At 51.1% G+C, this 17926-nt stretch overlaps 3 protein-coding genes across 4 annotated transcripts; 1 reads left to right on the forward strand and 2 right to left on the reverse strand.

Annotated features, from left to right (window-relative positions):
- Positions 1-92: 92 nt before the first annotated feature.
- Abhd1 (abhydrolase domain containing 1) lies at positions 93-9685 on the forward strand. Its single transcript, XM_070025220.1, has 9 exons — positions 93-286; positions 6925-7085; positions 7634-7816; positions 7958-8003; positions 8180-8292; positions 8417-8590; positions 8773-8821; positions 8911-9076; positions 9195-9685. The coding sequence occupies exons 1-9, from the start codon at positions 173-175 to the stop codon at positions 9401-9403; spliced, it is 1215 nt and encodes a 404-aa protein (XP_069881321.1). The 5' UTR covers positions 93-172; the 3' UTR covers positions 9404-9685.
- Positions 9422-13465, reverse strand: Preb (prolactin regulatory element binding). The gene is made up of 9 exons (XM_070025219.1): positions 13130-13465; positions 12415-12604; positions 11713-11933; positions 11444-11524; positions 11205-11329; positions 10840-11013; positions 10636-10708; positions 10330-10489; positions 9422-10144 (listed from the first exon to the last, which is right to left on the reverse strand). The coding sequence occupies exons 1-9, from the start codon at positions 13262-13264 to the stop codon at positions 10050-10052; spliced, it is 1254 nt and encodes a 417-aa protein (XP_069881320.1). The 5' UTR covers positions 13265-13465; the 3' UTR covers positions 9422-10049.
- A 1273-nt stretch (positions 13466-14738) lies between these two features.
- Prr30 (proline rich 30) lies at positions 14739-17300 on the reverse strand. 2 transcript variants are annotated; one of them, XM_070024990.1, is made up of 2 exons: positions 16983-17300; positions 14739-16487 (listed from the first exon to the last, which is right to left on the reverse strand). In XM_070024990.1, exon 2 carries the CDS (start codon positions 16163-16165, stop codon positions 14978-14980), a length of 1188 nt encoding a protein of 395 aa, XP_069881091.1. In that variant the 5' UTR covers positions 16166-16487; positions 16983-17300; the 3' UTR covers positions 14739-14977. The 2 variants fall into 2 exon arrangements, with proteins under 2 accessions (XP_069881091.1, XP_069881092.1); XM_070024991.1 differs by having other exon boundaries at positions 16972-17300.
- Positions 17301-17926: the final 626 nt, after the last annotated feature.

Below are 17926 nucleotides of genomic sequence, written 5' to 3' on the forward strand. Positions count from 1 at the left end.
GCCCAACGCCGTCTCAGAGGTGGGCGGAGCCGGTGTCGGGGGCGGGACATGCGCAGGCTGGCCAATGACGCGTGAGGGGCGGGCCGCGCCAACCTGCGGTGAAAGAGTCAGAGTTCAAGAGCTGGAGCGGGCCCCCAGAGCCTGGGAGCCGGGACCTCTCAACCTGCACAGGATGCTGGCTTTCTCCCTGAGTCCCCAGAGCGGCTCTTGGACCGAGACTTTCTCCCTGCTCTTGCCTCTTGGCGTTGTCCTCTACTTGGGCTACTACTGGGCATGTGTGCCCCAGGTGGGTGTGGGCCCCAGTGCTCTGGCCCTTGGGTTTGAGGTGCTCGGGTGTGGGAGACAGCCCCCAGAGAGGGCTCAAGTTCTTTTTGGAAGCTTGGGTGGTTATGCACCCCTTTCCCTATTATCACCTAATGGAGATAGGGTTCTTTGCCTCCCTAGTTCCTCTGCATTGCTCTCTGACAGCTGGGCCAACTGGGTGCTGCCCCCTATAATGTGGACTGACATTTGGAGTCAGGCTAGGGTCAGAGAGATGCATGCTGTTTAAATGGTCTAAGTTTCTCTTTAGCTGCACTGAGTAGTGGAACCTCAGGCTTGTGGGGTTGGAACACCACCTCCATCAATTTTGCAGGGCCATCAATTTACCTGCCCTGAGGGTAGGCTGGGGTTCCCACCTAGCTCAGAGGAATGAACTTGTTCTTGTGCATCCAGCCTTGCCTAAGGTCTGTACATGTACTCTACATGAGACCGAGTGACTGATCTTGGTTTTGATCAGTTTGAAGATTTTTCTCACTGAATTTAGATTAAAATATATGTAGAATACATGGTCTACATATTAAGAGAAAGCTTTTTTTTTTTTTTTGTCCTGGGGCTTGAACTCAGGGCCTGGGCACTGTCCCTGAGCTTCTTTGGCTCAAAGCTAGCGATTTACCACTTTGAGCACAGTTCCACCTCTGGTTTTCTGGTGATTACTGGAGATGAGAGTGTCATGGATTTCCCTGCCCGGGCTAGCTTTGAACTGTGATCCTTGCATCTCAGCCTCCTGAGCAGCTAGGATTACAGACATGAGCCATCCAGTGCCAGGCTGAAAGCTAAATCATTTGATCTTTAGTAATATCTGTTGTTAAAAATTGAGTATAGCAAGCCTATTAAAAAGCACCTTAGAAGCCTGGCACTGTGTCACCTGCAATTGTAGTTCTAGCTACTTGAGAGACTGAGGCAGCAGAAGAATGTTTTGAGCCCAGAAATTACGAGCTGGCTTGGGCACTATTGTGTGTGTGTGTGTGTGTGTGTGTGTATGCATACGTGCACGTGTACAAGTGTGCATGCCAGTACTGGAGCTTGAACTCAGGACTTCTCACTCAAGGCTGGTACTCTGCCACTTCAGCCATACCGTCTTTTAAAAAAGAAATGGTTTAGGGGCTGGGAAGGTGACTCAGTGGTAGAGTGCTTGCCTTGCATACATGAGGCCCTGGGTTCGATTCCTCAGCACCACATAAGCAGAAAAAGCCAGAAGTAGCACTGTGGCTCAAGTAGTAGAGTGCTAGCCTTGAGCTGAAGAGCTGAGGGACAGCGCCCAGGCCCAGAGTTTAGGCCCCAGGCCAAACAAAACATAAATAAATGGCTTTGCTGGGTATTCGTGGCTCACACCTATAATCCTAGCTACTCAGGAGGCTGAGGTTCAGAGTTCAAAGCCAGTACAGACAAGAAAAATCTGTGAGACTCTTTTCTCCAATTATCCACCAAAAAAGCTAGAGGTGGAGTTGTGGCTCAAGTGATAGAGTGCTAGCTTTGAGCAAAAAAAAGCTCACAGACAGCTCCTAGGCCCTGAGTTCAAGCCCCAGGACTGGAACTCACACACAAAAGAAAATAGTTTGGGCATAGCTCAGTGGTAAAGCTTGATGTTTTTGTTTTGGTGTTATTAGGAATTGAACTCAAGACTGGTACTCTGCCACTTCAGCCATACCTTCCAAGATAACTGTCTTTTAAAGATAAATTGTTCAGGGGCTGGGAAGGTGACTCAGTGGTAGAGTGCTTCACAGGGCAGGTATTCTACCACTTGAGCCATGCCCCCAGCCCTGAGCATGTATTTAGCATGCAAAAAGCCCTGGGTTCAATTTTGAACACCATAAATATTTGTTAAAAATTATATTTAAGTAGTTGTACAAAGGGATTACCATTCACCATGTTAAAATTAAAACATTAAAGACCTATGGGAGATTTTATATTACTTAGACTTTTAAAAATATTTTCAGGGGCTGGGAAGGTGGCTCAGTGGTAGAATGCTTGTCTTGAATGCTTGAGGCCCTGGGTTCGAGTCCTCAGCACCACATAAGCAAAAAAAAGCCAGAAGTAGCGCTGAAGCTTAAGTGGTAGAATGCTAGCCTTGAGCTGAAGAGCTCAGAGTTCAGGCCCCACGACTAACCAAAAAAAAAATTTTTCCCCCAGAACTTTCTACATTAGTATGCATTGTTTATAAAGTAAGTAAAGGGAGCTGGGTGCTGATGGCTCACACCTGTAATCCTCGCTACTCAGGAGGTTGAGATCTGAGGATTGCAGTTCAAAACCAGCCCTGGCAGGAAAATCCATGAGACTCTTTTTCTCCAATTTAGCACCAAAAAAAAAAAAGAGTGGAGTTGTGGTTCAAGTGGTAGAACACTAGTCTTGATCAAAAAAGCTCAGGGACAAGCCCCATGACCAGCAAAAAAAAAAAATTAAAAATTGCCGGGCACCGGTGGCTCTTGCCTATAATTCTAGCTATTCAGGAGGCTGAGATCTGAGGATCGCGGTTCAAAGCCAGCCCGGGCAGGAAAGTCTGTGAAAAATAAACAGTCAGAAAACTGGAAGTGGCACTGTGACTCAAGTGGTAGAGTGCTAGCCTTGAACTGAAGAGCTGAGGGACAGCGCCCAGGCCCAGAGTTCAAGCCCCACGACTGACAAAAAATAAATAAATAAAAAGTAAGAGGTTAGAGGTTTAGCTCAATGATAGAATGTATACACCACATGTATGAGGTTCTGGGTTCAATCCCCACCACTAATAATATAGCAACAATTATAAAATAACATCTTCCTTAAAAAAATGGAAAAAGCCCGAATCTAACAATACTCTGTAAGCCTTACTTCATACATCAAATTTGGAAAGTCAGTCACTTCAGAGTGGACCATTTTCCTTTGCTTGTAACCAATCACAGAAAAGTCAGAGCCTTTGCCACTTTATACCTTAAGCCCGGCTCCCTTTGCTGGTCCCAGGGCTTGAACCCAGGTTCTAGACACTGTCCCTGAGCTTCCTTTTTTTTGTTGTTGTTGTTGATCATGGGGCTTGAACTCTAGCTTGGGCACTGTCCCTGTGCTCTTCAGCTCAAGGCAAGCGCTCTAATGCTTAAGCCACAGTGCCACTTCCGGTTTTCTATTGGTTTATTGGAGATAAGAATCTCACGGAGTTTCCTGCCCTGGCTGGCTTTGAACCATGATCCTCAGATCTCAGCCTCCTGAGAAGCTAGAATTACAGGTGTGAGCCACTGATGCCTGGCTCCCTGAACTTCTTTTACCCAAGGCTAGTGCTCTACTACTTGAGCCACAGTGCCACTTCCATTTTTTCCTGAGTAGTTTATTGGAGATTAAGAGCCTCACAGGGCTGGGATGTAGCTCAGTGGCAAAGCGCTTGCCTAGCAAGAATGACGTCCTGGGTTTGATCCTCAGTACCAAAAAAGAAAAGACAAAAAAAAAAAAAAAGAGAGAGAGAGACTCACAGAAAGCCCAGGCTAGCTTTGAACCATGATTCTCAGATCTCAGTCTCTGAGTAGCTAGGATTACAGGATGAGCCACTGGTGGGTGTCCAGCTCCATAAATCCTTTCTTGACTTCCAAATACTAGTCAAAATGCAAGAGAAGTCCCAAGGATTAATATGATTTGTCTCCAGCACACAGTGGCATATTATTAATTCTTAGACTTGAGTCAAGAAGCACCTTGCTAGAGTTATTGGCCTGCTCTACACAACTGAGCTCATTGATCAAGGCCTTAATAAATTGGTAGCAACTCAATTTCTTGGTTATTAGGAGGTGATATATGAAGTGACTAAATGGCATAGTTCAAGGGTAAGAAGACCTGGGTTTGGATCCCCAGGTGTGTAAAAGTAGCTGTGGCAAGCTTTGTGATTTTTGTCAAGTAATTTGATGTTTAAATCTATTCACACAGAGGGACCTATCTCATAGAACTTACCACTGTAAGGTAAAATCATGGAAATGGTTTTGCACAATGTTTAGAACATAATGAGCACATAACAAATTTTATTTATAAGTATTGGTGTGATATCTTGTTTTGCTTTGCCTCTTGGTTGCTGTGTACCTTTGAGCAAACCAATTTATTTCTGAGAATTTTTTTTTTGGGGGGGGGGCCAGTCCTGGGGTTTGAACTCAGGGCCTAGGCTCTGTCCCTGAGCTTCTTTTGCTCAAAGCTAGCACTTTACCACTTGAGCCACAGGGCTACTTCCAGCTTTTTCTGTTTATGTGGTACTGAAAAATTGAACCCAGGGCTTCATGCATGCCAGGCAAGCACACTACCACTAAGCTACATTCCCAGCCCCCATAATTTCTTTTTTTTTTTAATTGTGAAAATACTGTACAGAGGGGTTACAATTACATGGGCAAGCATTGTTACCTCCTCCTTTGTTTCCCCTTCCCATCCCTTCCCATCTCCCCCCACCCCCACCCCAATAATTTCTTTTCTTTTTATGGTCAGTCATAGTGTTTGAACTCTGGGCTTAGGTGCTGTCCCTGAGCTCTTCTTCAGCTCAAGCAAGACTAGTGCTCTACCACTTGAGCCACAGTGCCACTTCTGTTTTCTGAGTGGTTAACTGGAGATAAGAGTCTCATGGACTTTCTTGCCAGGGCTGGCTTTGACCTGTGATTCTCAGATCTCAGCCTCCTGAGTAGCTAGGATTACAGGTGTGAGCCACTGGCGCCCAGCTCTAAAATTTCTTTATTTATGGCTTATCTCATATAGTTGGGGTTAGTCTAGTGCCTGCATAGAGCATACAATGATTCATTGAAGTAATAGGGTCTGAGTGCCAAGTCACTTCTCAACAGTCCCACAACTTGACCCCTCTAGTTATCCTTTGCCCAGTCTTTTGAAGATTGGGACTTTAAAGAAAGAGGAAACTAAACCTTAAATTTCTTCAAAATGCTTTTTTTTTGGGGGGGTGTTGTTGGGGATAGGACCTTGTACTATGGTAAATCTAGTGATTTTTTAAAAAAATTTTTACTGTAATCCTAATTTACCTGTAATCCTAGTTACTTAGGAGGCTGAGATCTGAGGATCGGGGTTCAAAGCCAGCCTGGGTAGGAAAGTCTGTGAGACTCTTACCTCCAATAAACCACCAGAAAACTGGAAGTGGTGCTGTGGCTAAAGTGGTAGAGCGCTAGCCTTGAGCTGAAGAGCTGAGGGACAGAGCCCAGGTCCAGAGTTCAAGCCCCATGATCCCCCACCCACCAAAAAAAATTGACAATCATGAGGCTTGAACTTAGGGCCTGAGCACTGTCCCTGAGCTTTTGCACTCAAGGTTAGTACTCTACCACATTGAACCACAGTGCCACTTCCAGTTTTCTGGTAGTTAAATGGAGATAAAGAGTGTCATGGACTTTCCTGCCCCGTTCGCTTCAAATTGTGATCCTCAGATCTCAGCCTCTTGAGTATCTAGGATTACAGGTGTGAGCCACCAGCCTGTGGATCTTTGGCTCAAAGTGGTAGAGCACCAGCCTTAAGGGAAAAGAGCTCAGGGACAGTGTCCAGGTTCTGAGTTCAAGCCCCGTGAGTGACTAAAATACCCAAAAAAACTTATTGTAATGCAAGCTACCTCCCCAGCCTCACTCTTTCTGTTAGTGAGCAGGAGTCATTTTGACTTTGTTCTGAGTACTCCTCCTTACTAATCCTCCCATGTGGCCTGGCCCTTATTTACTTTATGACAGGGCAGAAGCAAGCAAAGAAATGGTCATCTGACCTCATGTTAATCCCATCACTGTTGCCTTTCCCCTGGATGGCAAAAAGGAACATCTGTTCACATTAGGATCATTCCTCCTGCAGAGTAAGGTCTAACAGCAGTGACTCTACAAGTAAGAGAAAATGAGGTGTTCTGGTAGAAAGAAGCCCTTCATTAGTGAACACACACATTAAGGAACAGTAAGACCAAAGGAGGATGTTCCTAGGGAAGGACCACAAAGGCTCAATGCCTATGTGCTTTTTTTTTTGTTGTTGTTGTTCATCTTATTTGTTGACTTATCTGTCTTCGGGAGGATAAAGGGGAGTGCAGAAATGGAGTGACATAGAATAAATGCAGCCATGGTACTATGTAACCTGTGGGTGGGGATGGGAGGGAAAAACAGTGACGGAAGGGGTGACATTGTCCAAAAAGAAATATACCCTTTATCTCACTTTAACTGTAACCTCTCTGTGCAGCACCTCTACAATAACAATAAAACATTTTAAAAGAATGTACAGACAATGAGGTGCTAAAACTGGGAGAAGCCAACTGGCCAGAGCAAGCCTCAGGAAGATGACTGGGTAATTCAGGCATAAGGCAAAGGTTAGATGAAATGGTGTGGAAATGAACAAACCCTAGTACAGGCAATCAGCTGGGCAGTTTATGTTACATTTCTGGCTCTTAAAGGTTCTCCCCCAGGTGAGGTTGAGGTGCAGATAGGCTGAGCTTGGGAGTCAGTACTGTCAGCAGCTGTGGGTTCAGTTTTGGAGAAGTGACACTTCTTTGGGGCACTAGTCGATTTTATTATCTGAGGTGCTGGATGCTCACCTTGACAAAGCAGTGTCTTCCAGACTAGCGTCTGGGGAGTCACTCACCTTCTGGTGTGGGCATCTCTAGCCTGGACCCCAAACCAGGGCAGTGAAGCAGATTGTGCACTGTGATTACAGAGGCCTCGCTTGGTTGCTGGGCCCCAGTTTCTGGCCTTCCTGGAGCAATACTGTCCTATCACTGTGAAGACTTTCTACCCTACATTGTGGTGTTTTGAGGGACGGCTACAAACTATCTTACGAGTCTTCATGCAGCCAAAACCCCGAGTTCCTTATCAGAGGTAAGAGACAGAACAAGGTCAACATGAAGTTGTAAGTATCTCAGGAACACTGATCTACCTGTTTATAATGAAGGTAATCAGCCAAATGCCACTGGCTCATGCCTGTAATCCCAGCTATTCAGGGAGCTGAGATCTGAGGATCATGGCTCAAAACCAGCCTAGGCAGGAAAGCCTGTGACTCTTATCTCCAATTAACCAGCAAAAAGCCAGGACTGGCTCAAGTGGTAGAACGCCAGCTTTGAGTGACAAAGCTAAGGAAGGGACAGCATTCAAGCCCTGAGTTTAAGACCCCAGTACTGGCACATGCGTGCACGCATATGTGCATACATACTGGTAATCTTTGCCCCATTTACCTGTGATTTTAGGGCACAGAGATAATATTCAATCTCTCCCCAATCTACTTCAGCCAGCTATATATTTGAACATAAAGTAGGCCTTCCAATGATACCTATAGCAAACTGTGGGACTTGTTTGTGGGTAGGTGGAAGATGAACACTTGAAATCAAATTCCTAATACCAGCTGTATGTCTCTCTCTCCTAAACCCCAGTGAAGTTATCCAAACCCCAGATGGAGGCCAGTTCCTGCTCGACTGGGCTGAGCAGCCTAATAGTGGCCACTCCTCTGACCCTACCAGCCAGCCCATAGTGTTGCTACTTCCAGGCATCAGTGGCAGTAGCCAGGAGTCCTACATCTTGTACCTGGTTGACCAAGCCTTGAGGGATGGCTACAGGTAAGGATGAGCACAGCCCAGGGGTGAGGGTGACTGAGAACCTGTAGTGGGAGAAGGCAGTTTGACCCTCACACTAGAGACTACCAGAAAGGGAGGGGCAGGCTGGGGAGGGCCTGACTTACACACCTGTGTGCACCCCAGGGCCGTCGTATTTAATAACCGAGGTAGCAGAGGGGAAGAACTTCTGGTGAGTAGTACCCTCCTTTGCCATGGTGGCCCTGTCCCCAGTTCCTTTAGAGATCTTTGGCCATGGGGCTCTGTCTACCTTCATACTGTTCTTCCCTTCCCCATTTCTGAGTCCTTCCATTTTGTTACTTCTGGCAAGAGCCTCCCTCCCTGTCCAATGATCCTGTTTGCCCTCAGACCCACAGGGCTTATTGTGCCAGCAACACTGAAGATCTAGAGACAGCTGTGAACCACATAAAGTGCCGCTATGCCCAAGCTCCACTACTGGCTGTGGGCATCTCTTTTGGAGGGTAATGGTTACCTTGCTTAACCCGAGGGTCTAGTCTTTCTTCCCTCCTCCATGTCCCTGCCTTTTCTTCTGCCCCAGAACACTCAGGCAAACCACTCTTTATGGCCCTTTGCCAAATCCTGCAGTATATTGGTGCTGAACTACCTGGCACGAACTGGGAAGGCTGGCAGGCTGGTGGCAGGACTGACTCTGTCTGCATGCTGGGATTCCTTTGAGACTGTGCGCTCGCTGGAGACGCCCCTCAACTCATTACTCTTCAATCAGCCCCTCACGGCAGGGCTCTGCCAGCTTGTGGACAGGTAGAGGGGCTCTGGACAAGTGGAGGGGACAAAAGACGGGATAGGATGGCAAGTGTACCAGGCTCTTTCAGTATTTGGGTCAGTTCTAATCTGGGCTTTCTCACATGAGATAGTAAGACAGAGGCTGCAGGTTTTGGGTCAGATGCAAGAAGCATCAAGACAAACTGATGTACTCTTTCCAGAAACAGAAAGACGATTGAAAAAGTGTTGGATGTAGACTTCGTGGTAAAGGTATATTTCACCCCCACCCCCACCAGTCCAATATTAGTCTGCTATCTTCCTATCCTCTGTTATCTTAGCCTATCCTACCTCTACCACAGGCCCGCACAATTCGCCAGCTTGATGAGCGCTACACATCTGTGGCCTTTGGGTATAAAGACTGTGATGACTATTACCAAGCATCGAGCCCAAGAACCAAAGTAGATGCCATCCAGATGCCCGTGCTCTGCCTCAATGCGGCAGATGACCCCTTCTCCCCAGCCCATGGTGAGTAGGCTGAATCAGGAAGCCATGGGCCTGGGAAAGTGGACTGTGAGGTGCAAGTGGACAGCATGTGGGTTCTCATTGAAGGCCAGGTTCCTGACCTCCTCTGAACCCCTCCTAGCTTTTCCTCTGCAGGCCATCCAGCGTTCTCCCAATGTCGCATTGCTTGTCACGGCTCGCGGTGGCCACATTGGCTTCCTGGAAGGACTGCTACCCTGGCAGCACTGCTACATGAGCCGCCTCCTGCATCAGTATGCCAGAGCCATCTTCCAGCACCCGGCAGAGCTGCTGGACCTCAGGGCACACTCGTCTGAAAATGGAAAGAGCTGACAAGAGAGCCATTTGGGGTCTCAGTTCACTCTTCCCTTGTTTATTAAATATCAACTCTTCCTGCCTAATGAGCTGAGGTTCATTTCCCTTCCCTCAAGTCTGGAGTAGACCATCCAGGAACTCATTGTGTATTTAAACTGGCTGGCTTGGTGTTACCTGCCTGAACCCATACAATACCACTCCCGAATTTTCTTTTTGCCCCTTCTCACCCTAACAGGAATGACTAGGCTGGTCCTTGTCCCAGCAAAAGCCAGGGGCTTCATGTGAAGGCTGTTGAGGGGTGGAGGAGTTTTTGTAGGAAGGATGGCAGTGCCTCCAAGCTCTTAGGCACCTTCACATGTTTCTGGAGAAGGACAAACTCAACTCTGAAGCCTCCGCTAGGCAGAGGACAGAGGCAGGGAGGATAGCCTGGACTTCAGACACCTCTGTCCTGGGTGGATCCACAGGAATTGAATGCAGGGCTCTGGGGACCCACAGTCACACAGGGCTACAGCAATATTTAACTGAGGACAAGCAGCGTCCATCAGTCTCACCGGAGTCAGCCTCAGCTATGGACTCAAATAGATGGAGCACTGTGAGTCCAGGCCCCCACTGTGCTCTAGAAAGTAGCAGTGTCCAGGCCCCCAAGTCCCAGGGGGAAGGGAGGTCACAGGAAGCCTGGAAAGGCACTCTGGAGCAGCAGGATGGTGACAACAATAAGTCCAGCACACAGCAGGAGCAGCAGCCACACAGGAACACTCCCTGAGAGTAGGGAAGGGAAGAAGTGAGTGGACAGAGGAACTTTACAACCTGAAAACCAAGATCCTCAACCTGTTTCATTCAGGGAGGAGGCAGATAGATGGTTATGAACAAGCATTCCGTTCTCCAGGGGACTGGTTTTTGCTACAGCTAAATGTGGGGTGATACCCTCCACCCCAATGACTCACGCCGTGAGGGTAGCAGGTGCAGTTGGCAACGACTGTCCACAGCCACAGAGAAAAGGGCAGTTTCATGGGACCCAAGAAGCTCTGGACCACGACCCTTCTCAGGTAGAAAGGCCACATCGGTCACCACGATGCCATGGGCCTCTCTCACGTAATAGAGGCGCTGGGGGCAGAAGAAAACTAGTGAGGGAATTTGTTGAAACTTCCTTCTGGAAATGTACTCCCCACCCCCAGTGGACTTCCTTTCTGCACACAGAGCAGAACAGGCCTGCAGCCCTCCCACATGCTGTGCCAGACTCTGCCCATTACCTGAAGAGAGAAAGCGATGTAAATGGCAACAGAGCCAGTGACAGTGCCCAGGCCTAGGAAGGTACCCGATTCACTGCAACGAACAACAGAGTACACCTTGTTCCGGAGGCCTGGGCAGAGACCCTTACTCACCAGAGACAGGCAGCCCTCCTTCCTTGAGCCCCCCAGCACCCTCTACCCAGCCAAGCCAGCACTGTCTCACACCTGACACTCAGGCAGGAGATGACTTCATGGCCACAGGACCTGGTTCGAAGGGGCAAGTAGGTGGAGCCTTCCCAGGCTGTGAGGTAGCAGGGCGGGGGCTGGCGCAGGCGCTTGTGGGGGATTTGCACTGTGAAGAGTCTCAGTCCACCAGGCTGGTCTGGAACCTGCCCAAACCTGGGGGCCAGGCAAGGAGCTGTTCAGCCTTCATGAATGGTTTGTGCCCTCCTATATCCTGGTCAGGCATGGGGCAACGGGACAAGGCCACAATCCTCCCCAGTACCCCCATCTCTTCACACTAACATTCCCCCCTCCCCCCAGCCCCACTGGCTGGAGCCTATTTCAGCCACCTTCCCAGGCCTTCACACCTGCAGGCCTGGTAGCGGTAAGGTGTCTCAGAAACAGTGGGTCCATTTTCTTGCCAGTGCAACTGTGTTACTAGTTGATCCTTCTGCCACACAGAGGCCTTAAAGTCCCAGCCCACGGTCACCAACTAGTCAGGAATAAAAAATTTAAAAATGGGCAGTTAGGGCATCTCCTTATTTTACAAGCAGCGTAAATACTCCCGCTTTCCTGCACCTCCCCCTTCTTATACCCCCCATCTCACCTTGCCATCAGGCCCAAGAGCCAAGTCTTCAATTTCCCCTTCATGGGCTTTGAACTCCAGAACTTTCTCCAGGCTGGGTACCTGCAGCCAAGCTACCACCATGGTTAGGCCAGGTATATAGTAAGAGTAACCCAATCCCTTGTTTCTTCATTAGGCCACTCACAAGTCTGCCAGAACTCACGTTAAGATTCTCACAATTCTGATCTTTTTTTTTTTTTTTTTTTTTTGCGACTGACACGCATCTTCCCCAATCCTTCCCCAAACCATACCTTCCAGACACGAATGTGGCCATCTGTTCCTCCAGTAGCAAGCAGAGTATTATCGTGATTGAAGCACACAACTTTCTGCAGCGGATCAGGGCTGAAGTCTGTCCTCACGGACTGCAGATTCTCTACCTTGAGTTCTATGCCTTCATGCTTGTTTTCAGCTCCAGATTTCTTCTCTTCTGGGGCTGCCCCCTTCCTCTGTCGAGGCCCCTGCTCCTTAGAACCTGCAACACAAACACCTTCCCAGGATCTAGGCCACTAGGACCCTCTTTATATAACAGGTGATATACAGCCTCTAGCTGCTACTATGAGACGACCCCACCTTTATATGGTGGGGATGGAGTACTAGGATTGACTGACTCAAGGCCTCAAGCTTGCTAGGCAGGTGCTCTATTCCTTGACCCGCATCTGTAGTCCTTTTTGGCTATAGTTACTTTTTTAGATAGGGTCTCTGGTTTAGCTTTAGGGCCTGCCTCAGTGATCCTTCTACCTATATGCCTCCTGTGAAGCTGGAATGACAGGTGTGTAACTCCATGCCCAGCTTCTTGGTTGAGATGAGGTCTTGCTAACATTTTGCTCTGGCTGGCCTCCAAAACTATATTCCCCATCTCTGCCTCCTGAGTTGTCATTACACAGTGGTGTGCCACCAGTCCCGATTTTTTTTTTAGAGATGGAGAAGGATCTTAATCCTTTCTCAAAGCTTACCTGCTTTCTCTGCCTTCTTGCCCTTCTGCTGGTGGGCCTGAAAGCGTAGGAGTTGACAGTGGGCATCTTGTCCTGCAGCAAGGATGTCACCTGCCAGTGCCAAGTTCATGGTAGCTCGCGTCTCGGTGTCATGGGAGTGCAGCAAGGAGGCGCTCAGGCGCCCATTAATCCGCTCTAGCTGCAGAAAGTGCTATGAGAGAGAGAGCCAGGACGGGCAAAGTTCAGGAGTGCCTAGAAGGCAGGTAAGACAAACTCACCTCCTAGCCTGATGCCCTCCTCCTCCTTTGCTTCCTGCACCATGCAGGTCACAGATCCCCATCTCTTATTTGGGTCTCCCCAAGCTGTACAGCAAGCAGGACTGGGATTCCAGTTTACAGAACTACAAGATGAAACTGAGGAATGAAGAAGGAACCCTAGCCATGGGTACCACCTGCGCGGCTGGAGGGCCGATGAGGTTCCCCGACACGGGGAACTCCAACTCCGGGGCTACTCCTGGGGTCGAGCTCAGTCTTCCCGCCCAGGCAGCGGGCGGCGGCTTTCACTCTACCTCAAGAGTCTCTCACCGGCCCGCTGAATAAGTTCTCGGCCGAAATCCGCACCGGGACGCGCGGCAGGCCGGGTTTCCCCGCCAGAAACAGGCAGGACCCAAAGCACGCAGCCGGGGTCCGAGCCTGGACCCCCCGTGTGACCCGGCCCGGGAGCCCAGCGCTCTCACCACGCCGTTCTTTATGCCGGTCTTGGCGGCGCCTCCTCCGCCCGCGGCGATGAGCAGCCCCGCGCCGGGGTCGATCCGCAGCGCGTACAACGGGAACGGGGCCCGGTACAGCTCCAGAGCCCGGCGCCGGTCCATCTTGCGCGCCGCGCGTCCACTGCCGGCCCCACGGCACTCACGACATGCCGCGCCCGGCCTTTGACCTCAGCCCCTGCCGCTGCTGAACGGGGCCGCGTCGCCGCCAGGAGCGCTCCCGACCCTCTTTCCACACCCGCGGGCCGGGTCACCACCGAACCACCGCTGGTCTCTGCGGCTCAGCGCGGGGAAGTCCGACTCGGGCGCGCAGGCGCACAGTGCGCAGGCGCCCCGGCCCGCGGCTCTCTGCGCAGGCGCAGGCGGCTGGTACGCGTCAGCACTAAACCGGCCGTGGGATTGCGGAACTCGGCGTAGATCCGGTTCTCCGTCCTCCCGAGCTCGCCATCTTTGTGCGGGGCATGGGAGGCCGGGAGGCGGGCGGAGCAGGTTTTAGTAAATCCTGGGCAGACGCAGGTCCGTAAAAATTCAAGGCGAGACCCTTCTTTAAAAAAACAAAAAACAAAAAAAGCCGGGCGCTGGTGGCTCAGGTTTGTAATCCCAGCTATTCAGGAAGCTGAGATGTGAAGGATGGAGGTGTTCGAAGCCAGCCCGGGCAGGAAAGTCCTTGAGACTCTTGATCACCAGTTAACTACCGAAAAGTTGGAAATGGAGCTGTGGGCAAAGAGCTAGCCTTAAGCACCAAAGCTCCATGACAGCGCCCAGGACCCCTCAGTTCCAGCCCCAGGACCAGTGTGTAATACCACCCCTCCCCTTTTCGAATCAGGACCGTTTGCACCTGGATACACGTTTATATTTTACTCCAGAGAGGAAGTGATTCGTCCCAAGGCACCATGGCCTTCCAACCTGGCATCAAATCCCAGTCATTGTTTTCTAGTGGCAGGAAACCATTCACTATGCTCCACAGCATCTTTTCTCCATTCTCTTCTTGCTGCCCACAGATTTCTGCCACCATGGCTGTTCCCTTCTGACTGCGCCCTGGGAAGGGGTCTTAAGTGCGTGGCACCCCACACTCCCCCCCTTCTTAAAAAAAAGTGATATACAGCGGGGTTACAGTTACATAAGTCAGGTAATGAGTACATTTCTTTATGGACAATGTCACCCCTTCCCTCAGTCTCCCAGTTTTTTTCCCTCCCTCCAGTCCCACCCCACTCTTCTGAAGACACCCTGGGGCTTCAGTGTGAGGATCCCTTGCTAGAAGTGCACGTCCCTCGCAAGGAGCATGCGCAGCTGGGCCGTGTGGCCTCCCAGTGCCCCCCCCCCCAAGAGGCATGCGCGCATGAGCGCAGTGGCTTCATCGTTGGAGGTTGCTGCGTGTCTGGTCAACAGGGTTGAATTAAACATGAAGGGCCTGGCTGAGTCCTCTGTGCTTCTCAAGTCCTAGTGGACTATGGATCCTTTGCCTTCCTGGGATGCAGGACACCTGTTGTTCTTGACCCCTTTGTTTTGTCAGCCCTCCCTGTTGGGGCCTAGCACCCACTGTGTGGGCGCAGCAGTACAAAGACACACGTTTCTCCGGATAGGGCTTTATTGGATACATTGAAGGCCGACTAGGGCCTTGGGAGCCTAGGTCCTCTCTTCAGCCAGGAGAGAGGAGACTCCACAAGGGGTTCCCAGGATTCAGAGCAGGAGAAGACACTTGACCTCCGGCCAGCCAGCCCTTCAAGGTGTCTCGGGGACTCTCGGAAATCTGGGGCGGCCTAGCCGGGAAGGTGGAGTTGGGAGGGTGTGCTCTCGGGCGCCTTCGTGGTTCTGGATTTAGGATGGCGATTTTCGGAGAATAGGCTCTGGAGAGGCAGGCCTCTTTGGGGTAGGAGAAGCCCTGGGCCTCGGGGAGGCAGAGGCTTGTTTTGGTGCCGGAAGCGGAGGCCGGGAATGTGGGGTGGAGGTTGGTGATTGAAAGCCTGCAGACCTGAGACTCCCGGCCTGGGAAGGTGAGCCGGGGGCCGGAGTTGATGGCGCCTGGGTAGCTGCTGCTGGACCTCCCGGGGCCTGCGCGGCCTCGCCCCGACGCCCTGCCTTCGGCCTTCTTTCCGGCACCAGATGCAAGGCCCTGGCCTGGCCCCGAGCCAGACGGAGGCCGAAGCCGATTCCTATGCGGACAGGCGCAGACTCCTGGCCCTGTGCACAGGGCAGTAGTTGGGGGAATGCAAGCAGGCGGGGTCCAGTCTTGTACTCGGGAGTGGGGCAAGAGGGGCTGCGGGGCCGGAGACACACCAGACATATGGGATACTCCACGACTGGCGCCTTGCCGGTTGTGCCTAACAACAGGCGCTGCAGAAGCAGAAGCCGCAGGTCCTGGGCGACGCGGCGGTGTCCCAGATGGCCCGCCAGGACCAGGGCCAGGGCCCCTGGGTCCCTGAACTCCGCAGGGTCCCTCTCGCTTGCCACGCATCCCCCCGCCGCTCCAGGGGATCCGGTGTCTCTGCATGGAGGCCACCGCCATGTCTGCCTGTTAGCGTGGTCCCCTGGAGACGGAAGGCTGAGGCTGGGGGACGGGACGGTGGTGGAGCTGGGGAGGTCCGGGGGGCCGCGGGAGGGAGACTGGCAGCGAGAGTGGGGGGAGGTGGGGTCGGTGGGGGGAGAAGAGAGGTACAGCGGGTGGTTGGAGGGAGAGGAGGACCAGGGAGGGGAGAGAGAGGTATAGTTCTGGTGAAAATAAAGGGGAGAACTTGGGAGAGAGGACTTGGAGCAGTGGGGTGGAGCAACGTTAGAATTTGATTCCGAAGAGAAGAAAAGGGGGCCTGGTGAGTGGGGCCTAGGAGGAGGCGGGGTGGGAGACTTGGGGGAAGAGAAAGGAGGATAGGAAGTGGGGAGGGACTGCTTGGGAGGAAGAGGTGGTGGGTTGGATGGAAGGGAGTCCACAAATCGTGAGGGGCTCTGAGGGGGGCACCCGGGGGGCACTGCTTTCTGTAGCAGCGCCTGTTCCTTGTTTTGAGGCAACATTGCCTTGAATCCAGAAGAGACTGGGGTGGGACACGACCCGACCAGGATTAGAGACCTAGCACAGTCGGAGATCGGAGGCCAGCTGTGGCTGAGAATCGGGGCTACCTTCTATGTGCAGTATCGCTGGGGGCCTGATGTTGCAGCGGGCATTAACTACTGCCAAGGAGACAGCCAGTCCTCTAGACACCCAGCTCTGGTTCTAAGCTTCTTCACTGCCAGCCATTGGTGAGGGATGTATGGGGATGGAAATCAGAGCTGTCTTGTGAGTTGAAGGGCAGCAGCAACTGTAAGTGAGGCCAGGAAGCAAACACGCCCATAGAACCTGTAGAGAAAGAGACAAAGGCCAAGATTTCAAGAGGACTGGTTTCTGGGCTTTCTCTGCTTTGGATGCCCAATTTCCAAGCTGAACTCTAAGACTCTTATCTTTGCCACCCTTGGGGTCTGAATGCTCCAGAGAATGTGAAAAGTGGGGAGGAGAGGAGAGGAGATGGAGACAGGTGGGAATGGAAGGGAGGGCGCTCTAGTATTGTGAATTCTTAACCAAGGAGGCTTTCTCTCCACTGTGTTACACAGGTGCTTCAACAAAGAGAACACCTTGGGAGGGGGAGGAGGACAAAGAGAGAGAGAGAGAGACAGAGAGAGAGAGAGAGACAGAGAGAGAGAGAGAGAGAGAGAGAGAGAGAGAGAGAGAGAGACAGAGACAGAGACAGAGAGAGAGACAGAGACAGAGACAGAGAGAGAGAGAGAGAAATGGAGTCACAGAGCAGTAAGTAGAACATACCTCCTCTGCCCCCTGCATCTCTCACCCAAAACTCACTGATCCAGAATTTGGTCTGAGCGCTGCCCTCTAGCTTTTCCTTCTAGCCAGGCCGAGTCTTCTGTGGGACAGGCTTGTGCCTCCTAATCCTCCTGCAGAGATTTGGCAAACATCCTGGTTTTCTGCCACACTGGTTCCCCTGAACTCTCGTCTCTCCAAATACTGATGTTCTTTGCTTCAGCCTGGTCCTGGCTGAGATGGCTTATCACACCCAACAGCAGCAACCGCTCCAGCTGGTAAAAGGCTCTGGGAGACTGGGACTCTAAGGGGCGGCGTTGCCGCCCCCAGTGGGAGCTGAGGGCCTGTTCCCTGAAGGCAGTTCGTAGCAATCCAGTCTGTGTCATAAAGATCGATGCTGACATCATAGAATCTCTTCTTCAAGGCTCTGGGCCCGTCTTTCCCAGATCAGCCAAAGGCTGACCCTTGACAAAACTGTGAAGCAGGCAAAATTATTGGGCACACCATTTAAGGGCCCAGTCCTTATCTTTTTGTTTTGTTTTTCTGTTTTTGTCCTGTCCTGAGGCTTGAACTCAGGTCCTGGGTGCTGTCCCTGAGTTTTTTCACTCAAGTGCTCTACCAGTTTGAGCCACAGTACCACCCCCAGTTGGAGATGAGTTTCTAGGACTTTCCTGCCCTGCCCAGGCCCCCCCCCATTTTTACAGCTCTCACATTTAATCCATCCATAGTGTTCCCCAACCATAGAGCCTATCTGAGCCCAGCTTCCTTTTCACTCCTTCGCTCTCCTAGGAGAGGCTCCAGCTCCACACTTGTTCTTCTCTTGGGATGTATTTATAGGGTTTAATAGCTGATAACACCTTTCTTCAGATACAGTTTACATAGCACCCACTCTCCCTATTTAGCATGTTTAATTCAATGTGTTTTACTCTAGTCACAGGATTTTATAGTCATCTCCACAATCTAATTTTAGGACATTTTTCAAGGGC

The sequence above is a fragment of the Dipodomys merriami genome, unplaced genomic scaffold (assembly GCF_024711535.1).
Source record: "Dipodomys merriami isolate MVZ:Mamm:240054 unplaced genomic scaffold, mDipMer1.0.p SCAF_17, whole genome shotgun sequence".
In the NCBI taxonomy this organism is placed as follows: Eukaryota; Metazoa; Chordata; class Mammalia; order Rodentia; family Heteromyidae; genus Dipodomys; species Dipodomys merriami.

Excerpts from the sequence above, each read along its gene's own strand:
- Abhd1 (XM_070025220.1), top strand. The coding sequence starts at position 173 with ATGCTGGCTTTCTCCCTGAGTCCCCAGAGCGGCTCTTGGACCGAGACT. Across the intron at positions 7,086-7,633 it reads CCCCGAGTTCCTTATCAGAG|TGAAGTTATCCAAACCCCAG; the intron begins GTAAGAGACAGA and ends CCTAAACCCCAG. Across the intron at positions 8,591-8,772 it reads CTCTGCCAGCTTGTGGACAG|AAACAGAAAGACGATTGAAA; the intron begins GTAGAGGGGCTC and ends TACTCTTTCCAG.
- Preb (XM_070025219.1), bottom strand. The coding sequence starts at position 13,264 with ATGGACCGGCGCCGGGCTCTGGAGCTGTACCGGGCCCCGTTCCCGTTG. Across the intron at positions 12,605-13,129 it reads CCGGCATAAAGAACGGCGTG|CACTTTCTGCAGCTAGAGCG; the intron begins GTGAGAGCGCTG and ends TCTCTCTCATAG. Across the intron at positions 10,490-10,635 it reads ACATCGCTTTCTCTCTTCAG|CGCCTCTATTACGTGAGAGA; the intron begins GTAATGGGCAGA and ends TTCTGCCCCCAG.
- Prr30 (XM_070024990.1), bottom strand. The coding sequence starts at position 16,165 with ATGTTGCCTCAAAACAAGGAACAGGCGCTGCTACAGAAAGCAGTGCCC.